We start from the raw sequence: 23,839 nt of genomic DNA, 5'->3' as shown, positions 1-23,839 counted from the left end.
TGACCCTGAGCTCCTCTTGGCTTTCAGTGGGCTGATGGTCCCAGGATGGGGCTGGGAGTAGCCTGGCAGGGCACGTTTTGCCTCTCTGTGCAGATTAACTTCTACCCTGTAACCAACACAACAACACAGCAGCAGCGCATGAAGAGCAGGTAAAAACAACAGCCATGATAAACATTAGGCAAACAAGATCATATCAGTGTTGGCACTGCACGGATCTGATAAGCCCAGGATCAGAAAATCTGTCCCATAGGTGACACCAGAGCAAACAACACCACCAGGACTCCCCAAGTTAAACACGTGGCCGGTATCTGAACCGAACGTCGTGGACAGGCTGCATCGTCCCGAACCCCCAGCGGCTGATGTCTATGGCTGGGATCTCCTCCTCCTCATTGACCAGCTCCAGGTCAAAGTGACTCAGCATCAAGAACACAAACAGTTTCATTTCAGCAGTAGCAAAGAACCGCCCGGGACAGGTGGAAACTCCTGCCCCCCAAGGCATGCTGACAAATTTCAGCTTCTTCCCGTTTCTGTAGAAATCTTTCCTGGTGCCATCTGGGTTTACGAAACGGTCGTACTTAAATTTGTGAGGCTCCTCATGAATTTCTGGGTTCATCTGCAGGGACATGTGTGGGAACAGAGCCACCCTGTCCCCCTTGCGGAGGGTGAACTCTGTCCCACTGCTTGTCCTCAGGCTGGTGTCCTCGAGGACGGCTCTGACCAGTATTGGGGCCGCCACCAGCCTCAGGGTCTCCTCCAGGGCACTGTCCAGCAGAGGAGTCTGGTTCAGCATGTCCCTAGTGACAGTAACTGGGGGGCTCCCTGCCTTTACTTCCTGCCCACTCTCCCTCGAGACCTTATCCACCTCCTCTCTCACAGCCTTCAGAGCCTCTGGATGTTTCAGCAGATACAGGAGGAGCCAGAAGGCAGTTGGGCCCGTGTTGCCTTGGGATGCCCAGAGGAGCACGAACATGAAACGATCCCGCATGTGCTCGGGGACACCACTTTCTGCCAGAAGTTGGTCTTGATCACTTATCCAGCCACTGATATTATCCTTCTGCCAGACCTTCTTCACAGACAGCACGTTCCAGAAGTGCCTCTTCAGCCGCTCAGCTTCTCTCTTGTCCTTGGGAGGCAACAGAGCAGAGGCCAGGTGAGGGAAGAGGCGGTCGTACTTTCGAAACTCCTGGAAGAGCTGGTTGGAGTGGAGGCGATCCTGCTCTTCAGCTTTGTCCTTGTTCCCTGCCCCTCGGGGTGGCTCGGTGCCATACAGAGCCAGATACCCAGCTCTGAAGACAATGTTGTAGCAGTAGTGGAAGAGGTTTTCCTCCTGCCACACCCTCCTCTCTCCTGAGCTCAGGTTGAAAAGCAGCAGCTTCCGAAAGCTCTCCATGGTGGCTTGTGTGAGGACAGTGAGGCCATCTCCCATCAGGTGCTTTAGGCTTGCTGCATGAACGATGTTAGTAGTGGATTCAGTGGGCTTGTAGCCAAAAACCCGCACGACCAGCTGAACTGCATTAGTCCTAAAGTCCAGTTTAGACCGTGATTCCTTCACAATGGTGCCAAAACAGAAGGGATCCATCACAAAGGTGAAGTAATAGCCACCGATCAGCACCGTGAAAATATCCCCGTGTTTCCTCTGCATCCTTTTGAGAAACTCTGAGCTGTCCCTTCTGAATTCCAGCAGATAGCCCAGCCAGGGAATGGTACCTTTGTCCAAGGGCGGCTCATTAGGTCTCCGTCTCCGAAACGCACCCAGGACATAGAGCCCACCGAGCAGCGATGACACCAAGGTGCAGAGGAGAATCACCCAGAGCTCCATGAGAGCCCTGTGCCACCCGGGAGCTGAGACTGGAGACAGGCTGGGGCAGGAATGTGCATTTTATCCCCACCCAGCAGCTGATGCAGAGCTGACATCTGTCCTCATTGGCTGCAAGTGTTTGCCTTGCCCCCGCAGTGCGCTTCAGAGTGAACCTGTCCCTGGATGAACAGAGATTTTTAAGGTGGAAGGTATGTTGGAATCCCGTTGGAGTATCCATGCTGTGTTACGGGGATGGGCTTTGGCAGGAGATAAATTCCCTTCTCTAGGCTGCATGGAGCTTTTTGTAAGGAAAATGTTTTGAGAATCCCACTCTGTGATTTCTGCCAGGCTATGGACACCCACTGAAAAAAATGAAACCAAGAATGGATGTTGGAAATGCTACTGGAAATGAGCACAGGACCAAGGGAAAGGGGTCGAGCTGAACTGATTTGGTCTCAAAAGCCAAGGGAAGGAAAAGGCTCTGACATTTTGGTGTTCTCCACAGCACACGGTGTCCCAGGAGTGCTTTGCCAATGAACAGTGCAAGCACTACTGCTCTGTCTGAGTGAATAGCAAAGCAGCTGAGCTGCCCCACGAGTGAGGAGAGCTTGAGCCACTGCATTTGCTTGGCACCAGAGGAGCCCAGAGTCTCCAAATGTCCCACCCAGCCCCTGGCTGGAGAGCAGTGCCCACATGGTGACCACAGCACTTCTTTTTTACCCACTTTCCCTTTGGCTTCTTGAACTTCCCTGTTACCTCTCTCCAGATGGGGTTTGGGGACAATGTCAGGGACCCTGTGTCCCCACCTAGCACTGCTCCTCTGGGTGCTGCCACCCTGATCTGCCCAGACTGTCACCACAGCCTGTCCCAGCCGCTGGCACTTGGATCTCTTCTCATGCAGGATGGAGAGTGACATTAAGTCCCCTCTATTTCCTCATCTTTGCTCTTCCCCAGAGCATCCCATCATAAGTTTTTCCACTCCAAGAGTCCTCCTCTGCCTGGGATCACAATCTTCATCTTCTTTTTAGCTTCCCAGCTGCTGTCCCTTTCCATGATCCCTCCCGTGACCTGACCCGTGGAGTGAAGGCCATATCATAGCATCAGATAAATATTTCTTCTGGCTTTGTTTTTTTAAGGAAAGCTCTAATCTTACCATTTTGGAAAAAAACACTGTAGTAATTCTGGGATGGAAAATAACAGCTGTGATCAACTCAAAGCCCTTCTCAGTCCCGTAACCTTATGTTGCAGTAAAATAAAGGTGACGAGTGCTTTCCCTTAAGTTCGTAATTTTATTTGCATAACTCTAGGCAACTTCCAGACTTAATAGGTTTGCAGGATGGAAAGGGACCCTTTAAGGTTCAGGAGCATTTGGGGTGAATAATGCCTTTAAATAAAAGTCAGCAAACTCAGAACCTTGACCTTCAAAGCTGCACTGGGGAATAAGGATTGACCATCAGCTCTCTGTGCTCTTCTGTTCGGGCCATGCTCTCACTCTGTGGTGTTTCAAAGCCAATATTTATGTCACAAGTGGTATCCATGGATCTTTTTATCTTGTCAAACCTGATCTTGGAAGGCAAATACCTCCACCACTGTTCTGCCGAGCCCACTTTTTATCTCTTTCTCACTGATTGTTACTGGTTTGAACTTTGCTCTGGTCAACGTGGTCTCAAATCAGCTGATGATCAAACTGACCTCCAGCCAAGGCTCTGCCCCTTGGAGAGTCACAGTTCTCTGCTCAGCAGGTCTGAGTGTGGCACCGCTCATCATCTGAGAGAACAGCTCAGCTCAAAGGTGTCCAGTCCTTCCTGTTGTATCTCCTGCTAGAAAACAAGATTATCCCAGTTAAATCACCTGGCAGATGATAAGATCCAGGAGAAGCAAAGCCATCCTCCAGCAGTGTTTCTGGCCTGATGGATGAGCATGGAAATCCATTCCTCAGCCCATGCCAGGGAGGAGAATCTCTTCTCAAGGTTCAGTTTGCACTTTTTAAGGCACAACACTGAGAAATCTACTCCTTTATTTGCTACTGCCCCACATACTCCAGATGGGAACTGGGTTTCTTCCACTAGTGTAAATCCAGGGACAATCCTTTAGAAATAATTCCACTTGCAACAGAAACAGATCCCACATGTACTTTTCTAATCCCAGTATGGGAAGTCCTCACCTTGAGGTTGTTGCTAGGATGAACTATCTGGTTACACAGTGCTGTGAGCTCACATCAACTCCATCATGGGCAGGACTAGTAAAATACAGCATAGAGAGGGCACACACTGTAATGTAGATAATGTAAATAATGTAAATAATGTAAATAATGTATATATTCATTATGCATTTGTGATGCTCAACATTTCTATCTCAGCTGCGTATCTGCTGCAAGATGGGCTCGTCTGGGAGTCCTGGATGGGAAAGAAAGTGCCTCTCCTGAAAATGGCCTGAGGGATCTTCCACAAATATGCCCTGAACCTTTTCTTCACAAAAGCATAGAGCAAGGGGTTGAGACAGCAGTGGACAAAGGACAAGCTCTCCGTGATCTGTAGGGCATAGTCCAGTTTCCTACTGCTTTCACAGCTCCTGATCACACCGACATCCTGCAGGGAGTGGAGGATGAGCACAACGTTGTAAGGACACCACAGCACAAAGAAGACCCCCACCAGAGTAAGGACTAAGCAGAGAGCTCTCCTGGAGCCAGGTATCTGTGAGGTGTTGAGGACACACGCGATGCGGGAGTAGCAGAACGTCATGAAGAGGAAGGGGAAAAGAAATCCCAGGACATTTTGAATCACCCGAAAGACAACTTTCCAAAATAAGTGCTCCTGGCCATAATCCTGGGTGCACATGATGGTTTTGTTGTGAATTTGCCTTGTGCTGGTGAAGAGGCCATCAGGAATGGAGAGAGCTATGGAAAGGAGCCACATCACCAACAAGACGCGGATGGAATTCCTCCACACTGTGGAGCTGTGAGGAGAGCAAGCATGAACTATCTGCAGATACATGTCCAGGCTCATGGAGCTCACAAAGAAGATGCCACTGTAGAAGTTCAGAGTGTACATGGCGTTCAAGAATGGGCACAAGATGTCCCAGGTGACCCACTGAGAAATGTACAGAGCCCAGAAAGGAAGGGTCAGTAGCAGGAAGAAGTCTGAAACCACCAGGTTCAGCAGATACAGCTCGGTCATCTTCTTCTTCTTCTTGATGTAAATGAGGAGGACGGTAAACAGGAGGGCATTCCCAGCCATTCCAACCAGGAAGATCACGGTGTAAAATGATGGCAAGAACACCCTGCTGAAGGAGAGCACCTCCTCTTTGGTGCAGAGGCCATAGAGCCCATAGTCCTCCTCATCCAGGTACTCGTACGGGTACTCACTCGAATTGGCAGCGTCCTGCCACGTGTCTGTGGTTGCTGCTGTCACTCCTGAGGTTTTGTTTGACCGGTGGCTGCCTAGGAGCAAGGGAAAGGGATCAAAGTGTTGTTCCAATTCACACAGGAAGCAAACATCACATCACAGAGGGTTTTTCTTTAGTTCACAGAATCACAGAATGGTTTGGGTTGGAAGAGACTTCCAAGATCATCCCATTCCAACCCCTGCCATTTGCAGGGACCTTCCACTATCCCAGGTTACCCCAAGCCCTGTCTAACATGGCCTGGGACACTTCCAGGAATTTAGGGCCACAGCTTCTCTGGCCAATCTGTGTCAGGGCCTCACAGCAAAGAAATTCCTCCTAATATTTGTTCCAAACCTACCCTTTTTCAGTTTGAAGCCATTACCTCTTGTCCTGTCACTCCATGCTCTTGCAAAAAGCCCCTCTTCATCTTTCTTGTAGGCTCCCTACAAGAATTCCTACTGGAATTTCAGGTGTTTAAACTTCTGCCACTGTCTGGTGAGTATTTTGTGTCCTGAACAACTTGGCCTTTGCCTAAGCATGGGGATAGCTGTCTACATGTAAATATAAAAAAAAAACAAACCAAAACCAAAACCTAAAATTAATTCTGCTTTCCTTAGTCACATAAAACTTAAAAATGAATGATCATGGTTTCCTCTGACATAAGTCACTACTTCCTCTTGACACCACCATCAGCTTTTAGCGGTTTCTGCTCCAAATTACGGGAAATCCACCACCACAGCTCACTGTGAGCTGCTTATATTCACTCCTGAGAAAGCAGCATCTCAGTCCTTGGTAAAGGAGAACCTGCCACCAGCACCTTTATGTCAGTGGGGCTGTTCCCAGAGGGCAAATGCTGAACATCTCTCTCTGCTCCTGGGAGGACATTGACCCCTCTCCATGCCAACTCTAGGACAACAGACATGGATTCTGGTAAAAGGCATTAGTAAGTGGAAAATATAGAATTCATAGGATCCCAGAATGGTTTGGGTTGGAAGGGACCTTGAAGATCATCTTGTTCCAACCCTTCTGCCCTGGGCAGGGACACCTTCCATTATCCCAGGCTGCTCAAAGACTCATCCAAGGCGAGGACATGGAGGCACCACAATCCCGTCCTGAGTTATGGTGAGAGATTCAGCTGGAAGACATTGCTGGAATCAATTCTGCAAAAGGCATGAGACAACCCCTGCAGTGGTCACTCCCTGGAACCGTGGGTGTCAGTGTTTAGACAGCTGCAGCTAAGATTTCAGGAAATGGTGAGTGATTGGGAGCCTCCTACTTTTGGGATTCCTTTTTCACAAAAACAAGCTGTCGCTGAGGAGCCCATTTCAGACAGTAAGAGATGGGATTTGTCTGGTGACGTTAATCAAGGTTAATCTTCAGATTCTGACAGCAAAACAAAAAAACGGTTTTGCAAAAAATCGTGTAAACCCCTAAACCTAAACCACATGTTTTTTCATCCATGGCCAAAGCTACCCATATTTTCCCTGGGGCTCATTTTCCAGCAATGCCAAACAGGCCGGGCCGTGTAGCTCCAATCTCTCCTCGAGGATCTGTTTCTCCCTGCAGAGATCTGCAGCCGCTCAGAAATGAGAATGTGAAGCTGTTGGTCCCTGGCTGTGCTGTGCATCCCAACAAGGACACATCCATGGTGGATCTGCAGGTTTTAGGGATGGCTCCCTCCCCACAAACACCCGGGGAAAGGGGAGCCCATCCACCCCACGGGCTCAGAGTGGGTGTGCAGCTGTAAGGGGTGAAGCTCTGGACGTGCCTGCTGAGGTCCCATGACTGAAGTTGCTTAAATACCCATTCCAGGCAGTTCCAGGCAGCTGAAAAGAAAAGCAAAAATGGGTTTGAGCTGGATTGAAATGTTTTTGTGCCGTCTCACAGTTCTTTGGCAAGTGCTGCAGAGCACTTCAGACAGAGCAATGGGGGAGCAGGGATCTGCCATGGGAAAGTGCAACAAAAAGACTTGTCTGGGAAGGAGTTTTTAAAATTTTCTTTTAAGTATCATGTTTTGGAGGATATTCACCCTCAGCTGTGACTGCAGGCCTTCGAGAAGAAAGCAAAGCTGCCCACCCTGCTGATCACAGCAACACCTGAGACTCCTAAACACCTTCCCCCTTCCCCCTCACACCCTCTCTGCCCACAGCAGGACAAACCATTCCCAAAATTTGCATTTGGGATCTTTCCCAACCCACCGAGATGCCTTTCCTCCCTCTGCCACATCCTTCTCCCTCCACATGATCCCAGCACTGGCATCCACATCCCCATTCCTTAGCTCAGAGTGGAAGGGAGGGCTGAGCTCAGGAATTAATCCCAATCCCAAACTGGCTACCTTTGAAAAACAAAAGAGAACCTCGCCGGGTTTCTTGTGTGGCTTTGTCTTAAAAGCAAGAAGCAGAAAAGGCACTTACAGGAGCTTCTTCTGTTTCCATCCTGCCAGAGGCTTGAACCAGGCTTTTAGGAACTTCTTTCGTTTGTGTAGGAGGCAAGTCAGGAAATATTATGCTTAGCGTAACTTCCCTGATTTTGTTTTGTTTTTCCTGGTGTTCATCATTCCCTGGCAGTACTGGAAGAATGACCTCAACCTTGTATTTGAGCACATCTACAACAGCTCCCAGGGCTGAGACCCTGCTGTACAAATCCACGTGTTTTCCAGGAAATCTGGACAACCCACGAGCCATCCTGATGCTGCAGGATCCTCATCCCCTGCCGGAGCAGAAATGGCCTCTGCCAAAGTGCTTCTGATGAAGTGGTTGATTGGAGGAGTTTTTTGGCATCAGCATGGGTGAGTGGTCACCCTCCTGCTCGTTTCCTCATCTCACCCACAAACAGGGCCATGGGAACACCCTGGCTGCGCCAAGGCTTCCCCTGTGCCAATGGCAGTGCATTTTATACACCCCAAACCACCCTGGTGAGAACAGGAGAGCAGAGCAGCAGTGACGGCCACAGCTCCACATCCAACCTGCCCTGCGTCCCCTGCCTGGTGGACTCACAGAGAGAAATTTGTGTTATTTTTACCCATTTCCATGTTTGCCACCATCAGCTGCTGCTGCACCTGAAATACATCCTATAATAAATAAATATTATTATAAAGTGTGTGCAACACACACATTAGCAGAGAGCAAGAAGCCACTCATAGAGCTGAGACACTGGGCACACACACAAGGAACCTGCAGGTGACAGAGGTTTCATTAGGCCAGCATTTAAAATGAAATAAGTTTTTGTTTTTAATTGAGTTTCTGCCCTGAGGCAGAGAATTAAACGTGCCTCTGAGAGTCGCTGGACAAAGTGGCCTTCATTGTAATTTATTACAAGATTTTAACTCAATTTCGGGGCTGGTAATTGCATAGATTTTTTGTTTCCTTTCAGACTGCAGGGCCCTAATGGCTTTGGCAATTAAAGTAACCAGATTAGGGGTAATGGGCAGCCCATTTAGAGAGATGCAGCGCTTCTCTGAGCCACTTTATTTTGTGCTGCCCAAAATGCCACATGTCGGTGGCAGCAGCAGCCCTGCCTTCATCAGCTTGGAGATGGGGAGGTACAAACACCACACTGCATTGGGCTTAGGGACAAAAGGGTTTATCTTTGCTGTTTTGCTCTTACAATCTGTTCTCAGATTTTAGGAGAAGGTTTTAGGCATCTTTGGATATTTCTTCCTTTTCAGAGTGCAGTTTAAGTCAGGAATAATTTCTAGGTTGACTTTGGGCATAAAAATCCTGGCACACAGCGGGGGTTAAATGAAGTCTGAAATATGAGAAGCTGAAGCTGAAGTATGGGAAAACAGTCAATGGCATAATTCAGCGGCAAGAAAATCAGACTGAGGGAAAGCCAGAGGAGCTGTGATGCCCCATTCCTGAAGTATTCCAAGCTGGATGGGGCTTGGAGCAACCTGGTCATGTCGAAAGTGTTGGCAGGGGGTGGACCAGGATGAACTTTAAGGTCCCTTCCAACCCAAACCATTCCATGATTCTGACATCAAGTGGAAGCTCTTCAGCAAAGGACAAAGTACGAGCCCAAATTTCACAGCATTTCAGAAGGGTTTGGAAAGAACCTTAAAGATCATCTCGTCTAATAGGGAAGATGTGTGCTGATGTCTTTACAAACAGTTCCATGGGTGAGGGGATGGCTGTTAATGGCCTTGAAATGGGTCTTAATGTCTCTACCCACTCCAAGCTGCGGTTTGTTACAGAGCCCAGGCACTTTGATTTCTGAAACAGACAAACAGGGCAACACAACCTCGAGTTTTTAAACTTTGGGAGTAAATCACATGCTCAAGGGGGGATATGTGGTGTGGGCTGGGGAAGGCTGCACCTTCCCGGTTCCTCGGCCAGTGGGGGAAGGAAGAGGGCAGCGAGCGGCCGGAGTTTGGGATGAGAGGAGGCTGCGCCCTCCGAAACCTCGAGAGAGAAAACCCCGCGGGGATGTGCCCCAGGGGCCTCTGTCCCTTTATCCGAATAAAGCTGTGGGACTTCTCTGTCTCCTTTATGGACACTGGCTTTTCCCAGCGGGGGACACGCCATGGCAGGGACACTTTCCACTATCCCAGGCTGCTCCAAGCCCTGTCCAGCCTGGCCTTGGACACTTCCAGGGATCCAGGGGCAGCCACAGCTTCTCTGGGCACCCTGTGCCAGGGTCTGCCCACCCTCACAGGGAACACTTTATTCCCAGTATCTAATCTAGAGCTCTTCCCTTTTAATTTAACACTGTCCGCCCTTGTCCTGTCAGACAAGCGGCAGAAGGCACCAGCAGCTGTTTTTTCCGCCCTGTACACGCACTGTCCCGGGGCTGATCCAGAGCCCGGCCCCGCCCGGGTCTCGGTACCGGGGCTGAGGCAGGGCCGGGCCCGAGGCAGGGCCGGGCCCCGCAGCGCCCCCTGGCGGCCGCCCCGCGCCACCGCCGCCCCGCCGCAATGCGGAGCGCCGCGCGTGACGTCACCGCCCGCCCCGCCTCCGCCCCCTGTTTGGAAGCACGGGCCGCGGCCACGCTCCTGATTGGCTGTGGGCGGGCGCGCGGGCGCGCGGCACGCTGGGAGTTGTGGTCCCGGCCGAGGGGCGGGGCGGAAGTGGCCAATAAGAGGCGGAGGCGGGGCCAGGCACGGCAGACGCCGGCCGGTATCGGATCAGCGCGGTGAGCGCCGGGCTCGGGGCGGGCGGGACCCACGGCACAGCCGGGGACACAGCCGGGGTTCTGCAGGGGCGGGCGGGTGCCCGCGGCTGGAGCGAGGAAGGGCTCCCATGTGGGGTGAAAGTGACTGGGGCAGGAGTGGAGCTGAGGCCCCATGTGGGCTGTGGGGACGTGGGGCAGAAGGCCGGAGTGCGGTGAAGGTGCGTAGGGCCGCAGTGGGGAGGAGTTCCCGTGTGGGGTGCGGGGGGCTGGAGTGGGGAAGGATCCCCATGTGGAGCTGGGCAGGCGGAAAGCAGCCTGGGGGTACCCGAGGCTTCCCTCTTGCTGGGAGGGATGCTGGGACCTGTCACCTTCTCACCCATGGTGGGCTCGCTCGGTGTCCCCTGCGGGTCACACAGGTGCCCTGGCCTCCCTGTTCGGTGTCGGCAAGGTCAGGGCAGCCGGGCCGTGTGTTCCACCCAGTTTCTTCTGCCCTGTGCCCATCTTGGTCTGAGCTGAAGGTCACAGGAACTTCTCGTGGTGGATGAACTGTTTCGCTTTTAATATAATTTTCTTGTGTAAATCTCACCTCTGGCTGTTTCCTCCTCTGCTGAGTGACACGGTTCTTTTATGCCCGTCTCTGAATGAGTCAGGCTAAAATTATAATTTACATTTAGTGAATAAGAGCAGTTGTAGCAGGCACAGAGAGACCAAATGCTGTGGCCTTGCAGAGGAAATGGTTTGAGAACCAGTCAGTCTGCTCGCATGGGCGTGCACAAAATGCTGCGTAACCAGGGCGCACGGCCACCTTTGAAAAGTCTCTTCTGCCTGTGGTTACTGGCACCTGCTTAATGAAATTCTTCTTGGTTCATTCTGGGAGCTTGGAGCCTTTCCATGTGCCCCTGAGCTGTGTTTTGCCGTTGGTGGCAAAGCTGAAGAATAGCAGTAGAGATTTTTCTAGCAGGACCCTCTGTGGTATCACTGGCAGAAATTGTCATTAACTGGATGATGCTTAAGCCGAGCACTGAGGAGGGAACAGGTCTTGGTGTAATCCATGCAATTCCCAGCACAAAAAGCTGGGTAGTTCTGGAGGATAATCTCACTTTGGTGGTGATGGTTCTGTGAGTGGAGGCTTCTCAGGGCTGTCACTGCGTTTTGTTTTCCTTGGGGAAGTTGAGAAATCACCTGTGGATGAATTCTCCTGATGCGATCCCCCACGAGTCTGCACCTATTGAGGGTATCAGGAGTTGCTCCAGCTCCTCGGTGGTGGCTGTTCTCCATCCCCGTGTTCTCCATCAGGAATTTGGAATTATGTTGATGTGGGATAGGCTGTAGTGACTGAGGGGCTGCCAGGCAGGGCTGACCTTGTGCAGCAGCTCGTGCTTCCCAAGCCGACTGCTGTGGCCGCTGCTCTTGGCAGGGAACGAGGGAGGAGAAGTGAACTTTGCTGAGGTCAGAACTGCCAGAGAGGACCAGCCTGCTAAAGCCAAGCGGAGTAGTGAGGCATGGAATTCCTGAAAGGAAAGGCAGGCAATGACCAAAACTTTCTGTGGCTGCCTGCGGGCATGGAAGGGTCACGGGGATCTGTAATGGTGTGAAAACAGATGGGAGAAATTTGTTGCTTTCCCACTTTTTTTGGTTTTGTTTTGTTCTTACCTCTCCTGGTAAGCAACAGTCCTGCTTCCCAGGCTTCACTTTGAATTAAACTGTCTGTCCATGGTGCCTGTTCTTATATCTCACTACCTGGATATTTGTGACTGGTGGAATACACAAGGGATTTTCTTTTGCTAAAGATTCTCTTTCTTTGGGGTTTCCAAAAGCTGAAGGGAGGCTCTTTGTCTTCACAGCCACCATGTCACCCAGCCAGGAACCCATTTTCCCTGAGTATGAGACAGAGACCAGCCAGACCTCGAAGCTGATCAGAAAATTTAAGGAGACACCACTCGTGCCCATCGGTGAGTTCAGAAATGGAGAAATGTGTTTGCATAATCGATGTGGGAAACACCATCACTGTTCACCTTTTTTCTGTGAACAGGAAATTACTTAGAAATTACTTCCCCATAATAGATGTCCTACCAGAAAGAGGGAAATTAAGTACCTTACATAAAAAACTCAGAACCTACAAGTATAAGAAAAAGCCCCAAACCAAAAAACCTGTAAGGCTTTTTAGGTGAGGCTAGAAAACGTGTGAAGGTGATGCTGTCAGGTGGTTAAGGAGTGTGTTGTGAGCTGTTCTGGAGCACAGCTCCTGGGAATTATGTGACCACTACAAAGTGACTTAAAAGCTATCAAAATACAAACTAGAAGGATTTAAATTGCAGCCTCTCTGGTAAATGCTTCAGCCCTTGGCTGCCATCACTTAGTTTAAAATGCATTTTTTTTAGTAACTTTTATGTTACCCCAGCTTGAGGAAGTTGTTCAAGTCCTCAGCCTCTCTGTTGAGACTCCCAAAAAGCTTGTGAGGAGAGCAGGGATCAGCTTTTGTCTGACACAAGCCACGTTTTGATTTCCAGCCACCTTAAATGGAGAGCAGCGGGGTCACTCGGGGTGAACAGTTCCCAGCGTTTGCCAGCAGATTTCCGTCACTCTTTCCGTGGTCACTGGACTTTGTCTCCACCTTGCTGGGCTGTACCATGAACTCCAGGAGTTCCAGTTCCCCGTAGCAGATTGGCAGAACTCGCCTTTGACCTGGCTCAGAGCTGGGTTGAAGGCTGTAAAACACTTAATTGCTATTTAATGAGAGCGAATTGAGTGTTTACAGCTTCCTAGTGGCACTGGTAGAGCTCTGGCTCAGGAAGATAAACTGCCCATTCTCTACTCACTAAAACACACAGCACTTAAAACTTGGCATCCACCTATGAACTGTGCAAATTATGCTAAAAATGGAATGAAATAGATGGAACTGGAAAAGTTTGTGCATTTCTGCTGTGTATTCTGTAAGAGCATCAGTGTTGGAGCTGGCAAAGCTGGGGCTGTTTGCTCTGCTGAAGGACTATCAGTGAATCCTGGCCCTGGGAAAGAGCCCTGGCAGAGCCTCCCTTATCACAGCTTGGGGACAATAACCTGTGACTTGTCCTGTCCTGGTGGCACCTGGCCAAACGTGACAACACCCAAAACAGCAGCTGCAGCAGGCCAGTGGATACATCAGGAAGCATCCACACACGGAGAGTCTGAGCAGCAGCCCAGTGGAGGTCATGGGTGTGTCTGGGCAGGAAAGGAGGTGCGAGGAGCCCTGGTTCTGTCTGGAAAATATCCAGGGAATTCTGACACCTTGAGCTGCTCCTTTGGCAGTTTAATGCTGGTGGAAGTCTCTTGCTGTTCCCTGTGCTGACTTGTGCATTGAATGAGGTGACACTGGGGTAAAACCAGGGCTAGGATTTACCACTACACAAAACCAGAGTGAGTAGACCAAACCAGGCTTATTTTAGGATGAGAGACAATGGCCTCAAATTGTGCCAGGGGAGGTTTAGACTGGACATGAGGAAAAATTTCTTCAAGGAAAAGGCTGCCCGGGGCAGTGGTGGAATCACCATCCATGAAGGTGTATAAATGTGACACTTGGGGACACAGTTTAGCAGTGGCCTTGGCAGTTGTGGAGGGATGGTTGGACTGGGTGATCCCAAGGGTCTTTTGCAGCCTCACAGCTCAGGGATTTGCAGGCTGTTTTGTTTGGGTGGGTCCCATGGCTCGTGGTGGATCTCCACTCAGAGCCACGCTCTCCTTGCCTTGCAGGGATGGGTGGCTTCGCTGCCGTGGTCGCCTATGGGCTCTACAAGCTGAAGCACAGAGGTGACATGAAAATGTCCCTTCACCTGATCCACATGCGCGTGGCAGCCCAGGGCTTCGTTGTGGGGGCCCTGACGTGTGGTACGTACGGAACAGGAGCTGTCCTTGGCAGTGGCAAACCATGGAGAGCCTCCTGTATCTCTGTATCTTGGCTGGTAGGGCTGGGTGGAAGCATCCAGAACATTTGTGTCAGGATGTTTGTGCTCCTTACTGGTGTAATCTGATTTTATTTACTTTAATATCTCATTTCAGAGTAGCGGTTTGGATTATGTCTAGACATGGAATGTGAGGTTCTGCATCTCTGCCTCTTACAGGCCAAAAATTCCAAACATTCATCTGACATTAATATTTTCCCTTGTAAATATGCTGCTGTTTCTGAATTTAATGCATTGAAAAATGTGCACCATGGTATTATATATTTTTATGCTAGGGTTTATGCTAGGGTTTATGCTAGGGTTTATGCTAGGGTTTATGCTAGGGTTTATGCTAGGGTTTATGCTGCATTTTTAATAACTTTTTATACTACTTTTTATACTACTTTTTATACTACTTTTTATACTACTTTTTATACTACTTGTTATACTACTTGTTATACTACTTGTTATACTACTTGTTATACTACTTGTTATACTACTTGTTATACTACTTGTTATACTACTTGTTATACTACTTGTTATACTACTTGTTATACTACTTGTTATACTACTTGTTATACTACTTGTTATACTACTTGTTATACTACTTGTTATACTACTTGTTATACTACTTGTTATACTACTTGTTATACTACTTGTTATACTACTTGTTATACTACTTGTTATACTACTTGTTATACTACTTGTTATACTACTTGTTATACTACTTGTTATACTACTTGTTATACTACTTGTTATACTACTTGTTATACTACTTGTTATACTACTTGTTATACTACTTGTTATACTACTTGTTATACTACTTGTTATACTACTTGTTATACTACTTGTTATACTACTTGTTATACTACTTGTTATACTACTTGTTATACTACTTGTTATACTACTTGTTATACTACTTGTTATACTACTTGTTATACTACTTGTTATACTACTTGTTATACTACTTGTTATACTACTTGTTATACTACTTGTTATACTACTTGTTATACTACTTGTTATACTACTTGTTATACTACTTGTTATACTACTTGTTATACTACTTGTTATACTACTTGTTATACTACTTGTTATACTACTTGTTATACTACTTGTTATACTACTTGTTATACTACTTGTTATACTACTTGTTATACTACTTGTTATACTACTTGTTATACTACTTGTTATACTACTTGTAATACATTTATTTTTTACATTTATATATTTTTAATACATTTATTTTTTACATTTATATATTTTTAATACATTTATTTTTTACATTTATATATTTTTAATACGGATATATATTTTTTCAGGACTGGACTTGTCTGAATGTACAGGGACACCGTGCCCCTGCTCTGTACATCCCAGGTGTCACCTCTGTGTGAATGTACATCCCATGGAACACTGTTTGTCCATGCTGCATTCCCAGCAGGAACAACAGAAAAGCTCGACTTGGGCCACAAAATCAGCTAGAATTAGCTCAGGATCTGCATTTTCATAAATTGTATCTTTTCATACCCAGTTTCTCTGTATATGATGAATTTTGTAGTGTCCACCACTGCTATTAAAAAAATGCAGCTGAGGAGGAAGGGAAATTCTGTCCTCCTGAGAACTGTTCATATTTTGAAACCCATTATTTCTTATTGAACACAGCTCTTTAATTGTGCTTTTGTTCTTTCTTGCAGGCGTGTTGTATTCCATTTTCCGGGATCACGTGGGGAAGCCCAAGGAATAGCGGGAAGCTGGCTGAAATCCCTGTCCTGGTGTGGTGGCCTGTGTCCTGCAGCTCCAAACCTCCCGTCGAGGAGTTCTTGAGGAAAACAAATAATACATGGCATTAGAGAATTGTTCTATTTTGTGTATGGTACACTGTGCTGAACCTGCAGCCTCGGAATGTGCCCCAGGGGAGCGGGTATGGGGGTCTGAGTCTCTCTGATTGACACCACCACATCCCAGTTTTTAGGGGATATCGTGGAGTGCAATCCCTCTATTTTTCTTTTCAACTCAGTCCTAAAACTGCTGAGTTCTTTTTTTGTTGTTGCCCAAAACCACGATATCTGAACTGGCTTCTGTCAGGGAATGTCAGGAATGCCCTGCTGTCATTTTCTGTCCTCTGCCTCCAACTTTGTAATTTAGAAGCTTCCAGTAGCACTAAATGACTTCTAAAATATTGAGAGAGATATATAAACATCTATTTTTTTTATTTAAGGCATAACTATGTTGCAGCTATTTAAATGTTATATTTATTCATTGTTATCGAAGACACAGGCTCCCTATTTTTGCTATTATCAGAACCTTGGATTATGACATTTTGTAACTTTATTTAGGGTGCTCTTCTGAGTAACATTAAATGTAACATTTAAAATATATATTGTGAAAACTAAACCTTAATTTGGTGGTTTAATGCTTTTAAAGTGTATGATCTAGCTGATTTCTGCAGTACTGTTTCCTACAGAAAATTTTAAACCATTTAAATCTGAAAAGCCCCCCATCACCTTTGAGGTATTAAAGTCCTTGTCTGTGAGTTATTTTACACTCAAACTCCTTGTACTTCCAACGGCAGTCACGAAAATAAAAGCCAATTTCTAAAAAAAAGCACATACTCTTCTTGTAGCTGTCATTCCATGGTGACAGTCTCAGATGTTACAAGGTACAAACTGCACCTGTCTGTGACCTCTTAAACAGAGCAGGGGGAGATTAAACACGAATAAAAGTGAGCGGTGGAGCTAACAATTGTTCACTTATGGATTTGTGGCGGGGGAATCCCATCCCATTGCAGCGGGATGACCTAAGCTTAATAAAAATCAGCGGAGGAGGAAAGGCAATTCCCACCCGCTGCTCTCCTTGATTCCCAGCTGGTATCACCCTGCTGCCCTTGGCCGCTCCCTCACGGATGGAGATGGGGAGGGGCGCCGGTGCCTTTTCCCGTTCCTACCCCCGCGGAGGAGCGGGGGGAAGGAGCCGCTGCCTCGGCGCCGGGCTCGGTGCGGGCATTGCGGGCACGGCGGTGGCGGCGGCGGTGTGAGGGTGGGGGGAGCCATCATGGCGGCCGCGCTGAGGGGAAGGGCGCGCGCGCGCTGCCGTCGCCATGGGCACCGCGTCGGGCCCGGAGCGGCAGCCGGAGCGGGAGCCGGGGCCGCGTCTCCGGTGCCGCCACTGCCCGGGAAAAAACCGCGACAGGCCGGGAAACCCTCCCGCTGCCCTCGGGAAACGCGGCTCGGGTAGGCAGCGAGAGGTGCGGGAAGCGCGGGCAGGAGTTCCCGGGATGGGGCAACAGCGCGGCGCTGCCAGGTCCTAGCAGCTCCTGGCAGGTCCTGGCAGGTCACAGGGCGAGGCGGGAGGGTGACAATTACAGTTACAGGCTTGCAATTCAAAGATATAAACGTAAAACAGGAAGTTCCGCCTCAAAATCAGCAAGAAATTCTTTCCGCTGAGGGCGGCAGAGCTCTGGAAAGGCCTGGCCAGGGAGGGCGTGGAGTCTCTGGAGACTTTCCAAACCTACCTGGATGATTCCTGTGTCACCTGCTCCTGATGACCCTGCCTTGGAGCCAGGCGTGGTTTAGATGAGATATTCGGGAATATTTCCTCACCCAAAGGGTGAGACAGGCTCCCCAGGGAAGCTTGGGAATCGCCGGCTGCCCTGGGAAGCCTGGGAATCGCCATCCCTGGAAGGGCTCAGATCCCACCGGGATGGGGCACTTGGGGACAAGGTTCGGTGCTGTGTTCATGGCTGGACTTGTTAGAAATGAGAGGCTTGACATGGCAAATATATCAAGCAGCAATTCAATTTAATAATTAATTAATTAGCATGGTAGAGTGTGAGCAAAGAAAGCGCACTGGGTACAGTGGAAGGATTTTCCCTTCAGACTGCACCCCGATTGCTGGACTTGCTGGGATTTTATTGGCTATATTCATACATATTCGCTTTTCTGAGCAGTTTCTATTTCCAGTTTTTAACATCATTATTCAATACCTATTGTGGTCTAGTTTAAATTTCAATATTCCAGGGTGTACATCCAGGATATGTATCCCAGGTGGTGGGGTCCAGCTGCTATTTTCCAGGTCTATCAGTCTTTGATAGTGATGTTCAGTTTTCCTTTTTTCAAGAACCATATATCAGCAAGCTGAAATCTTTTCTTCCGTATCCAGGATGTTTTGGGGGTTTTTTTACCAGTCTGTGAGAAAGCCTTTTTACATTCTAAAGCTACAGTTTAAAATTCCTTAATACAAAACAAGCTTCTAAAGTTATAATTCAAAGACACTTATTACAGAATAGCTTGAGATTTATAATAGGTAATTGCAAGCAAAGTTTGTTCTAAAAACCTTCTTCCAGGCTTTCCTCGGTTGTTTATTAGAACTCATCTTTATAACTGTCCCATGGCCGTGTTCTACAATTACAATTACACAGATTCTCTTTATTTACCTGACAGGAAACACAACTTTGTATTTCACAGACTTGAGGGTCTGAGAGGGCTTTTCCCTTGTAGAATTGTGTGATGGAGCTGCACCTTGAGTACCGTGCATGTTTCTGGCCCATAGATTAGTAAATAACTCGATAAGTTATAAAATAATAAATTAATCAATAATGCAGTCCAAGTAAAGAAAATTCTGAGAAAAATCATGAAGGAGATTTAAGGCCTAAAATAAGAATTCTAGGATATTTCCAGAACAGACACAACTAGTGTTTGAAGATATTATTGCTTATCTTTGCTATCTTTAAGGTCAGTAGCTAAAGCCATCAAGAGGTGCAATCTAATTATAAATTTAGTTATCAACCCAAAGGTTGCTGAAATCTGAAGAGCTGTCTGAATTTTATATCCAGTTTGCTTAAGTAAGTAGAATGGACTCCTTATCTCTGTAGGCTTTTCCCAAATCTCAGAATCTACTTTAATCAATTAAAATTAATTTTCCAAGCTCACTGGGTCAGTAATTCTTTGATCCCTCATACCCAGAACCCTGTGGACTGTGCACCTTGTCCAGGTGACTCTCTGCCCATAAGGTACACAAAGGGACACGCTGCATTTTGGTGCATTAATCAGGATTAATTACTCAGTGTTAATTACTCAGTGCAGGGCGTGCCTTTGGAGGTATTTATGTATTGGTTTTCCTAGACCAAAGGTGCAATAGGGCTTTTTTGCTGACAATAAATATCAAACACAAGGAGAAAGTGGCTGCAGTTTATCAGAAAACTGTCTTTTGTCATTCTAAGAAAATGTTTGGGTAGTAATAGTATTATATAAAAATAACGAATAATAATATTTTTTATAATTAAGTATACTTAATAATGAATACATTTAGTTACTTAATGTTATCACTCCGTGATTAGAAATTTGGAGGAAAGGTGTAAGCCACACTTCTGTCTTGCCCAAAGGGAGCATAAGGAAAAAAAAAAGAAGATTTTTCTTCCTCTGTCAGTCCCCTATTAACCCAAAAATGGGGGGATTTGCCCCTTTCCTGGACGTGGGCAGGGAGCCTGGATGGTGTTTGGGACCCTTTAGTGTGATGTGGCTGCCACATTGGCTTGGGTTTGGCCCCAACCTGCTCCTCTGTTAAAATGTTTATTTAAACAGGTCTGTTTAAGAACATTTGGAAACATTGCTTTTTGAGTTCTAGAGTGAAAAAGACCCAACATTTTTTTATTTTAAGGGCTGTTTAAAAGCCATTTATGGAGAAGCAAGGCCGTGGGGCTGGAGAGGAGGAGGAGGTGGTGGGAGAGGGGGCAGAGGTCAGGGAGGAAAAGCTGCAGAGCCAAGAGGGGATGTTTTTCAGAGCAGTGCTGGTCTCTGCTCTCTGTCACTTTTTATTTTCCTCTTGTTATGCTTTTAGTTAACAATGGAGCCAGACATAAAAGCGAATGAAGATGTCAAAAGCCAGTTTAAGGCTTTTCAGGAGCAACAGCAAAGGCGGCTGCAAAATTTGATGGAGAGGAAGAAGGAGAGGCAGAACAGGCACAAGAACACTGGCAGCACAATGGAGACTATCAGAGCTCTGAGTGATCTAAACCTGTTTAAAAAGGAACTTCCTGTGAAGGAAGATACCAGCAAAAGGTAAAGGTCTGGCAGCACCATTCCTTCAGGAAGTCACTGGAGTATATTTTGCTTATGATCTCATGAAACTCAATGTTCTTGAGCTGACAGGACACTTTCTGTCCTCACACAATGCTTTCATTATCCTGAGATGCTCCCTGACCATAATTATCCTCAGGGCATTGTGCTGTGCTCTTTAATATCAGTATTTAACATACTGATATTTCATGTACTTTAATATCAGTACTACCTGACAAAATCCACCCCTCTGGGATCACTGGCATCCTCTGAACTGCTGCTTAGGTCCTGCCTAGCTTTCAGCAAATAGGTTCCCTACATGAATAATTTCCAAAGATGGACAGAGGCAAAACAGCCAATGGTAGCAAGCCAGAGGCCTGCAGTGCAGATGAGTGTTCCCTGGGATTTCTTGGCAGTATATCCTGATTGGGTGGATCACAAGATTACCAGGACATTGGGTATTTTGGTATGGATTTCCCTTAATCTTATTTTTCCTTTTGAGCTGGGTTTCCTTTGGAGCAGAGGTTTAAAGCCCCAGCTGAGATAATTTCTCTTCCTCCCAGGATATGGTCAGCCTTTCCTTCTGACCCAATCAATGCTTCTTTTCCTGACTAAAACAGGTTGGACACATCCCAAATATCTGCAGTGCTGGCTGTTCAGGGCTTTGCTCTGTGGTAGTGGAGAAGCCAAGTGAAGAAACTCCTTCACCCACTGGTGCCTCACCAGAGCTGATTTGCCAAGTTAAGCCCCTGATCTGACCTCTACCAGCTGTCCTCTTCCCTTCAACATTTTTTTCTGAAAATCTGTAGAAGATTACGAAGGAAATCTGATTTTTTAAAAATCTCTGTGAGGCTGATTCCCATGGTTCAGCTGTTAGGCAGAGGAAAGGGGTTTAGGTGCTCCCATGGCACATCATGGGCAGTGTCAGAGTTCAGGAAAGCCCAGCAGTTCTCTGCTATTTCGAGTTCAGTACTGTAAGCCTGAACAATCCCAGATGTTTTATTTACCTCTGTTTCTGTGTCACTGACTGTCAGAAGTCCCCATTTGACATGGCAGGTGTGGCAGACACATCTGACTGTCCTTTGCTTGTGTACATTGAGCAGAGTGGTGGTTGTGAGTGATCAAATCCAGGCAGGATTTGTTTCTGGAAGGGCTTCACCAGGATGTTCTCTGCAGTATTCCCATGACAACACATCAGAGGATTGTTCCAGGATCACAGGACTCCACATGGCCTGCAGTGGCTGTGATTTCAGCTTGTCACTGTTGTTTATGGCAGCAGTCAGAAAACATTCTCTCCTCAGAAGTCTCCCTTCCTCTGAGCCCTGGGAATTCTTTCTTCATTCCTCCCGTCCTCCTCCCAGATCTTGTTTAGACAAGTGTTTAGCTGATATTTCTGCCTTTCTGTTATGTTCTCTCTGTAACTTTATCCTCCCTTCTCTCTTTGGTGTACTTGAATATATCTAAGGGACTTTCCCCATCACATGGAGAATCTCTAACAAGAGCTAGGAAAGGCACAATTTGACAAAAGTTAAATTCCTTACTTTTTTTGGCTTGAACAGGGCATGCAGTTTAGGGAACCACCTGAATTCCAGGCAGAGCCCTGCTCAAGCTCCACCTGGCTGTGATTCCTTGAGGGAGAGGGAAAAGGGGCAGCTTTTGCAGCCTGTTTCTTTTGGCTCATTTTCTGTAGCTGAGGCACTTGGGTGGATCTGCTGCCTCAGTGACAGGGAGAGTCACTCTGGGATGGGGTGGGAGGTTCCTCAGAGGAGACTCCAGCTCTGTGCATTTGGAATTTCTGTTCATCCTCCTCTGAGTGCTTTTCCTCAAGGCTTGGACTCCAGCTCTGAGAAGACTTCACTGCTCAGGTGTGTTAAGAGCTTAGAATCTTTTTTCCATGTTAATCTCCCAACTTTTCAAAATCTTCTGGTTCAAGTGGCTCTAATTGGATCTGAGTTTGATTGCTCACTCCTCTGAGAGGTTCATGTGGGAATAACGCAGTTCTGCCTCTCCTCTGCTCACATTGCCTCTTGCTTTCTTCTTCTTTGTGAGCAGCTGCCTTTGATCTCCCTTTGATTTGCAGCTTTGAAACACAAGTGCATTTCTTAATTATGCATTGTGAGTCCTCTCTAAACTGGCTGTGCTGTTTGTGGCAGTGCCTTAAGGGGTCATTTATTCTGACATGGGCAGATGGAGGGTTTAAAATCAGGTCCAGTGGGTGCTAAGAGCTTGCTAAAACTTTGGAATAAAAAAAAATGAGATGATTATTGAGACATCTGACTTGGCTGTGTCTACAGGTACATGCTGTAACAACTGGGCTTTATCCAAATCACATCTCCAAAGTGTAAACATTTAGGGCTATCCTGTAGAAAATAAGAATCTAGGAGTCAATTTATCCAGCTGATTTATGTGTCTGGATAACTGAGGTGCTGTAGATTATCAGGAACTTCCACATGGGAATCACAGGGCACTGGAGACCTGCATCTTCCACCAGCAGCAGCAGCTGGGGTCAGGTGGGCAGCTCAAATGTCACCTGTGTGTGGGGAATTGTATTTATTCCCAAGTTTTATCAAGGACCTGGGGCAGGGAGCTCAGATAATTCTGAACTCCCACAACTGCATTGAGCCCCTGAGGCCACAGCTCCTGGATTTTATATTTGAAGGACCCATCAGATCAGGGCAGTAAAGAGATTGAAGTTATTAATTCTCTGGATGTCTTAGAGAGATGAAACCTTTAAATGTTGCTAAATGTCCTGAAGGATAGGAGAAGCAGGACTATTTCTTTCCATTCAGAGGGCTTTTTTTGATATTCTCTGTTTCTAAATGAATTCCAAAAGGCACCATTAACAATACAAATGGATGCTCCCAGGGTTCCAAGAGAATCAGCTGAGGACACGGGAAATTGGTCTTTTATGAATTGCTCTAAAACACTGATTTTTAAAGGACCCCAGGGGCAGCTTTGTAGTCGATGCTCTGTTGGCTTCTCTTGGCTTTGTCAAGTAGAGAAAAGGAAGCCTGAATGTCCCACATGTTGAATGCTGCCTGGTTTCCTCTGAGGAACCAGGCAAGTAACACTCAGATGACACTATTTGCTAACCTCCATACACCTGTTCTGTGATGTTTTGCCCCAGACAGCTCAAGAAAGTGCAGATTTTTTATTTTTAGGAAGATGTTAACAGAATAGATCAGATAACCAGCTCCTATTCTATCTGAGGTTTAGGATATTCTGCCTAATTCAATAAACTCACTCCTGGTAAGCTCAGCCCATCTATCGTGCAGTTGTTTCATTATTTTATTTCTAGGAGCACCTATTTGTACATTATTTCCCATTATAGTTTCTTTTTTCCCAGTTTGCTGGAGGCTGAGAATGAGCAGCTGCAGGATCAGCTCCGAGAGGTTCGGGATGAGAACTGCAGGCTCTACAAACTGGTGTCAGAGAAAGATTTTGAAATCCTACAGCTCCAGAAAAGAGTGCAGGAGGAGAGGTTGGCTCTCTCAGGTAAACACAGCAACTTTGGAGTCTCACCAAGTTGGTTTGCTTGATGCTGATGACAGAAAAATGTTCCTGAAAAGAATAGTGCTCTT

At 47.1% G+C, this 23,839-nt stretch overlaps 4 protein-coding genes across 11 annotated transcripts in view; 2 read left to right on the top strand and 2 right to left on the bottom strand.

Moving 5' to 3' along the window:
• Positions 1 to 145: 145 nt before the first annotated feature.
• On the bottom strand, positions 146 to 1,834 carry LOC134560784 (7-alpha-hydroxycholest-4-en-3-one 12-alpha-hydroxylase). Its single transcript, XM_063417117.1, has one exon. It carries the CDS (start codon positions 1,817 to 1,819, stop codon positions 290 to 292), a length of 1,530 nt encoding a protein of 509 aa, XP_063273187.1. The 5' UTR covers positions 1,820 to 1,834; the 3' UTR covers positions 146 to 289.
• Positions 1,835 to 4,111: 2,277 nt separating this feature from the next.
• ACKR2 (atypical chemokine receptor 2) lies at positions 4,112 to 7,937 on the bottom strand. Of its 3 annotated transcripts, none has more exons than XM_063417141.1 (3): positions 7,597 to 7,863; positions 6,947 to 7,008; positions 4,112 to 5,233 (listed from the first exon to the last, which is right to left on the bottom strand). In XM_063417141.1, the coding sequence occupies exons 1-3, from the start codon at positions 7,615 to 7,617 to the stop codon at positions 4,123 to 4,125; spliced, it is 1,194 nt and encodes a 397-aa protein (XP_063273211.1). In that variant the 5' UTR covers positions 7,618 to 7,863; the 3' UTR covers positions 4,112 to 4,122. The 3 variants fall into 3 exon arrangements, 2 of the variants coding, with proteins under 2 accessions (XP_063273211.1, XP_063273202.1); XM_063417132.1 differs by having other exon boundaries at positions 4,112 to 5,237; positions 6,986 to 7,008; positions 7,597 to 7,858; XR_010082797.1 differs by lacking the exon at positions 6,947 to 7,008 and having other exon boundaries at positions 5,108 to 5,237; positions 7,597 to 7,937.
• Positions 7,938 to 10,226: 2,289 nt separating this feature from the next.
• Positions 10,227 to 16,812, top strand: HIGD1A (HIG1 hypoxia inducible domain family member 1A). Of its 2 annotated transcripts, none has more exons than XM_063417092.1 (4): positions 10,227 to 10,312; positions 12,136 to 12,243; positions 14,021 to 14,155; positions 15,900 to 16,812. In XM_063417092.1, the coding sequence occupies exons 2-4, from the start codon at positions 12,141 to 12,143 to the stop codon at positions 15,947 to 15,949; spliced, it is 288 nt and encodes a 95-aa protein (XP_063273162.1). In that variant the 5' UTR covers positions 10,227 to 10,312; positions 12,136 to 12,140; the 3' UTR covers positions 15,950 to 16,812. The 2 variants fall into 2 exon arrangements, with proteins under 2 accessions (XP_063273162.1, XP_063273152.1); XM_063417082.1 differs by lacking the exon at positions 10,227 to 10,312 and adding an exon at positions 10,353 to 10,509.
• A 128-nt stretch (positions 16,813 to 16,940) lies between these two features.
• CCDC13 (coiled-coil domain containing 13) overlaps positions 16,941 to 23,839 on the top strand; it is a 29,969-nt gene continuing 23,070 nt past the window's right edge. For 2 of the 5 annotated variants that reach the window (XM_063417051.1, XM_063417043.1), the window contains exons 1-3: positions 17,210 to 17,449; positions 20,041 to 20,261; positions 23,605 to 23,753. In XM_063417051.1, the coding sequence (XP_063273121.1) occupies positions 17,303 to 17,449; positions 20,041 to 20,261; positions 23,605 to 23,753 (517 nt within the window). In that variant the 5' untranslated portion in view covers positions 17,210 to 17,302. The other 3 variants (XM_063417071.1, XM_063417036.1, XM_063417061.1) reach the window with 3 other exon arrangements.

The sequence above is a fragment of the Prinia subflava genome, chromosome 1, assembly GCF_021018805.1.
Source record: "Prinia subflava isolate CZ2003 ecotype Zambia chromosome 1, Cam_Psub_1.2, whole genome shotgun sequence".
In the NCBI taxonomy this organism is placed as follows: Eukaryota; Metazoa; Chordata; class Aves; order Passeriformes; family Cisticolidae; genus Prinia; species Prinia subflava.
Note: the sequence above shows the minus strand (reverse complement) of the source record. Positions and strands in the feature narration are given on the sequence as shown.

Bases quoted from the DNA above. Each gene is read 5' to 3' on its own strand.
- LOC134560784 (XM_063417117.1), bottom strand. From the start codon at position 1,819: ATGGAGCTCTGGGTGATTCTCCTCTGCACCTTGGTGTCATCGCTGCTC.
- ACKR2 (XM_063417141.1), bottom strand. From the start codon at position 7,617: ATGGAAACAGAAGAAGCTCCT. The intron at 7,009-7,596 runs GTAAGTGCCTTT...TTTTCTTTTCAG, and splicing joins TGGAAACAGAAGAAGCTCCT to CTGCCTGGAACTGCCTGGAA. The intron at 5,234-6,946 runs GTCCAGAGCTTC...GCTCCTAGGCAG, and splicing joins CATGGGACCTCAGCAGGCAC to CCACCGGTCAAACAAAACCT.
- HIGD1A (XM_063417082.1), top strand. From the start codon at position 10,464: ATGTGGGCTGTGGGGACGTGGGGCAGAAGGCCGGAGTGCGGTGAAG. The intron at 10,510-12,135 runs GTGCGTAGGGCC...TTGTCTTCACAG, and splicing joins AAGGCCGGAGTGCGGTGAAG to CCACCATGTCACCCAGCCAG. The intron at 14,156-15,899 runs GTACGTACGGAA...TCTTTCTTGCAG, and splicing joins TGTGGGGGCCCTGACGTGTG to GCGTGTTGTATTCCATTTTC.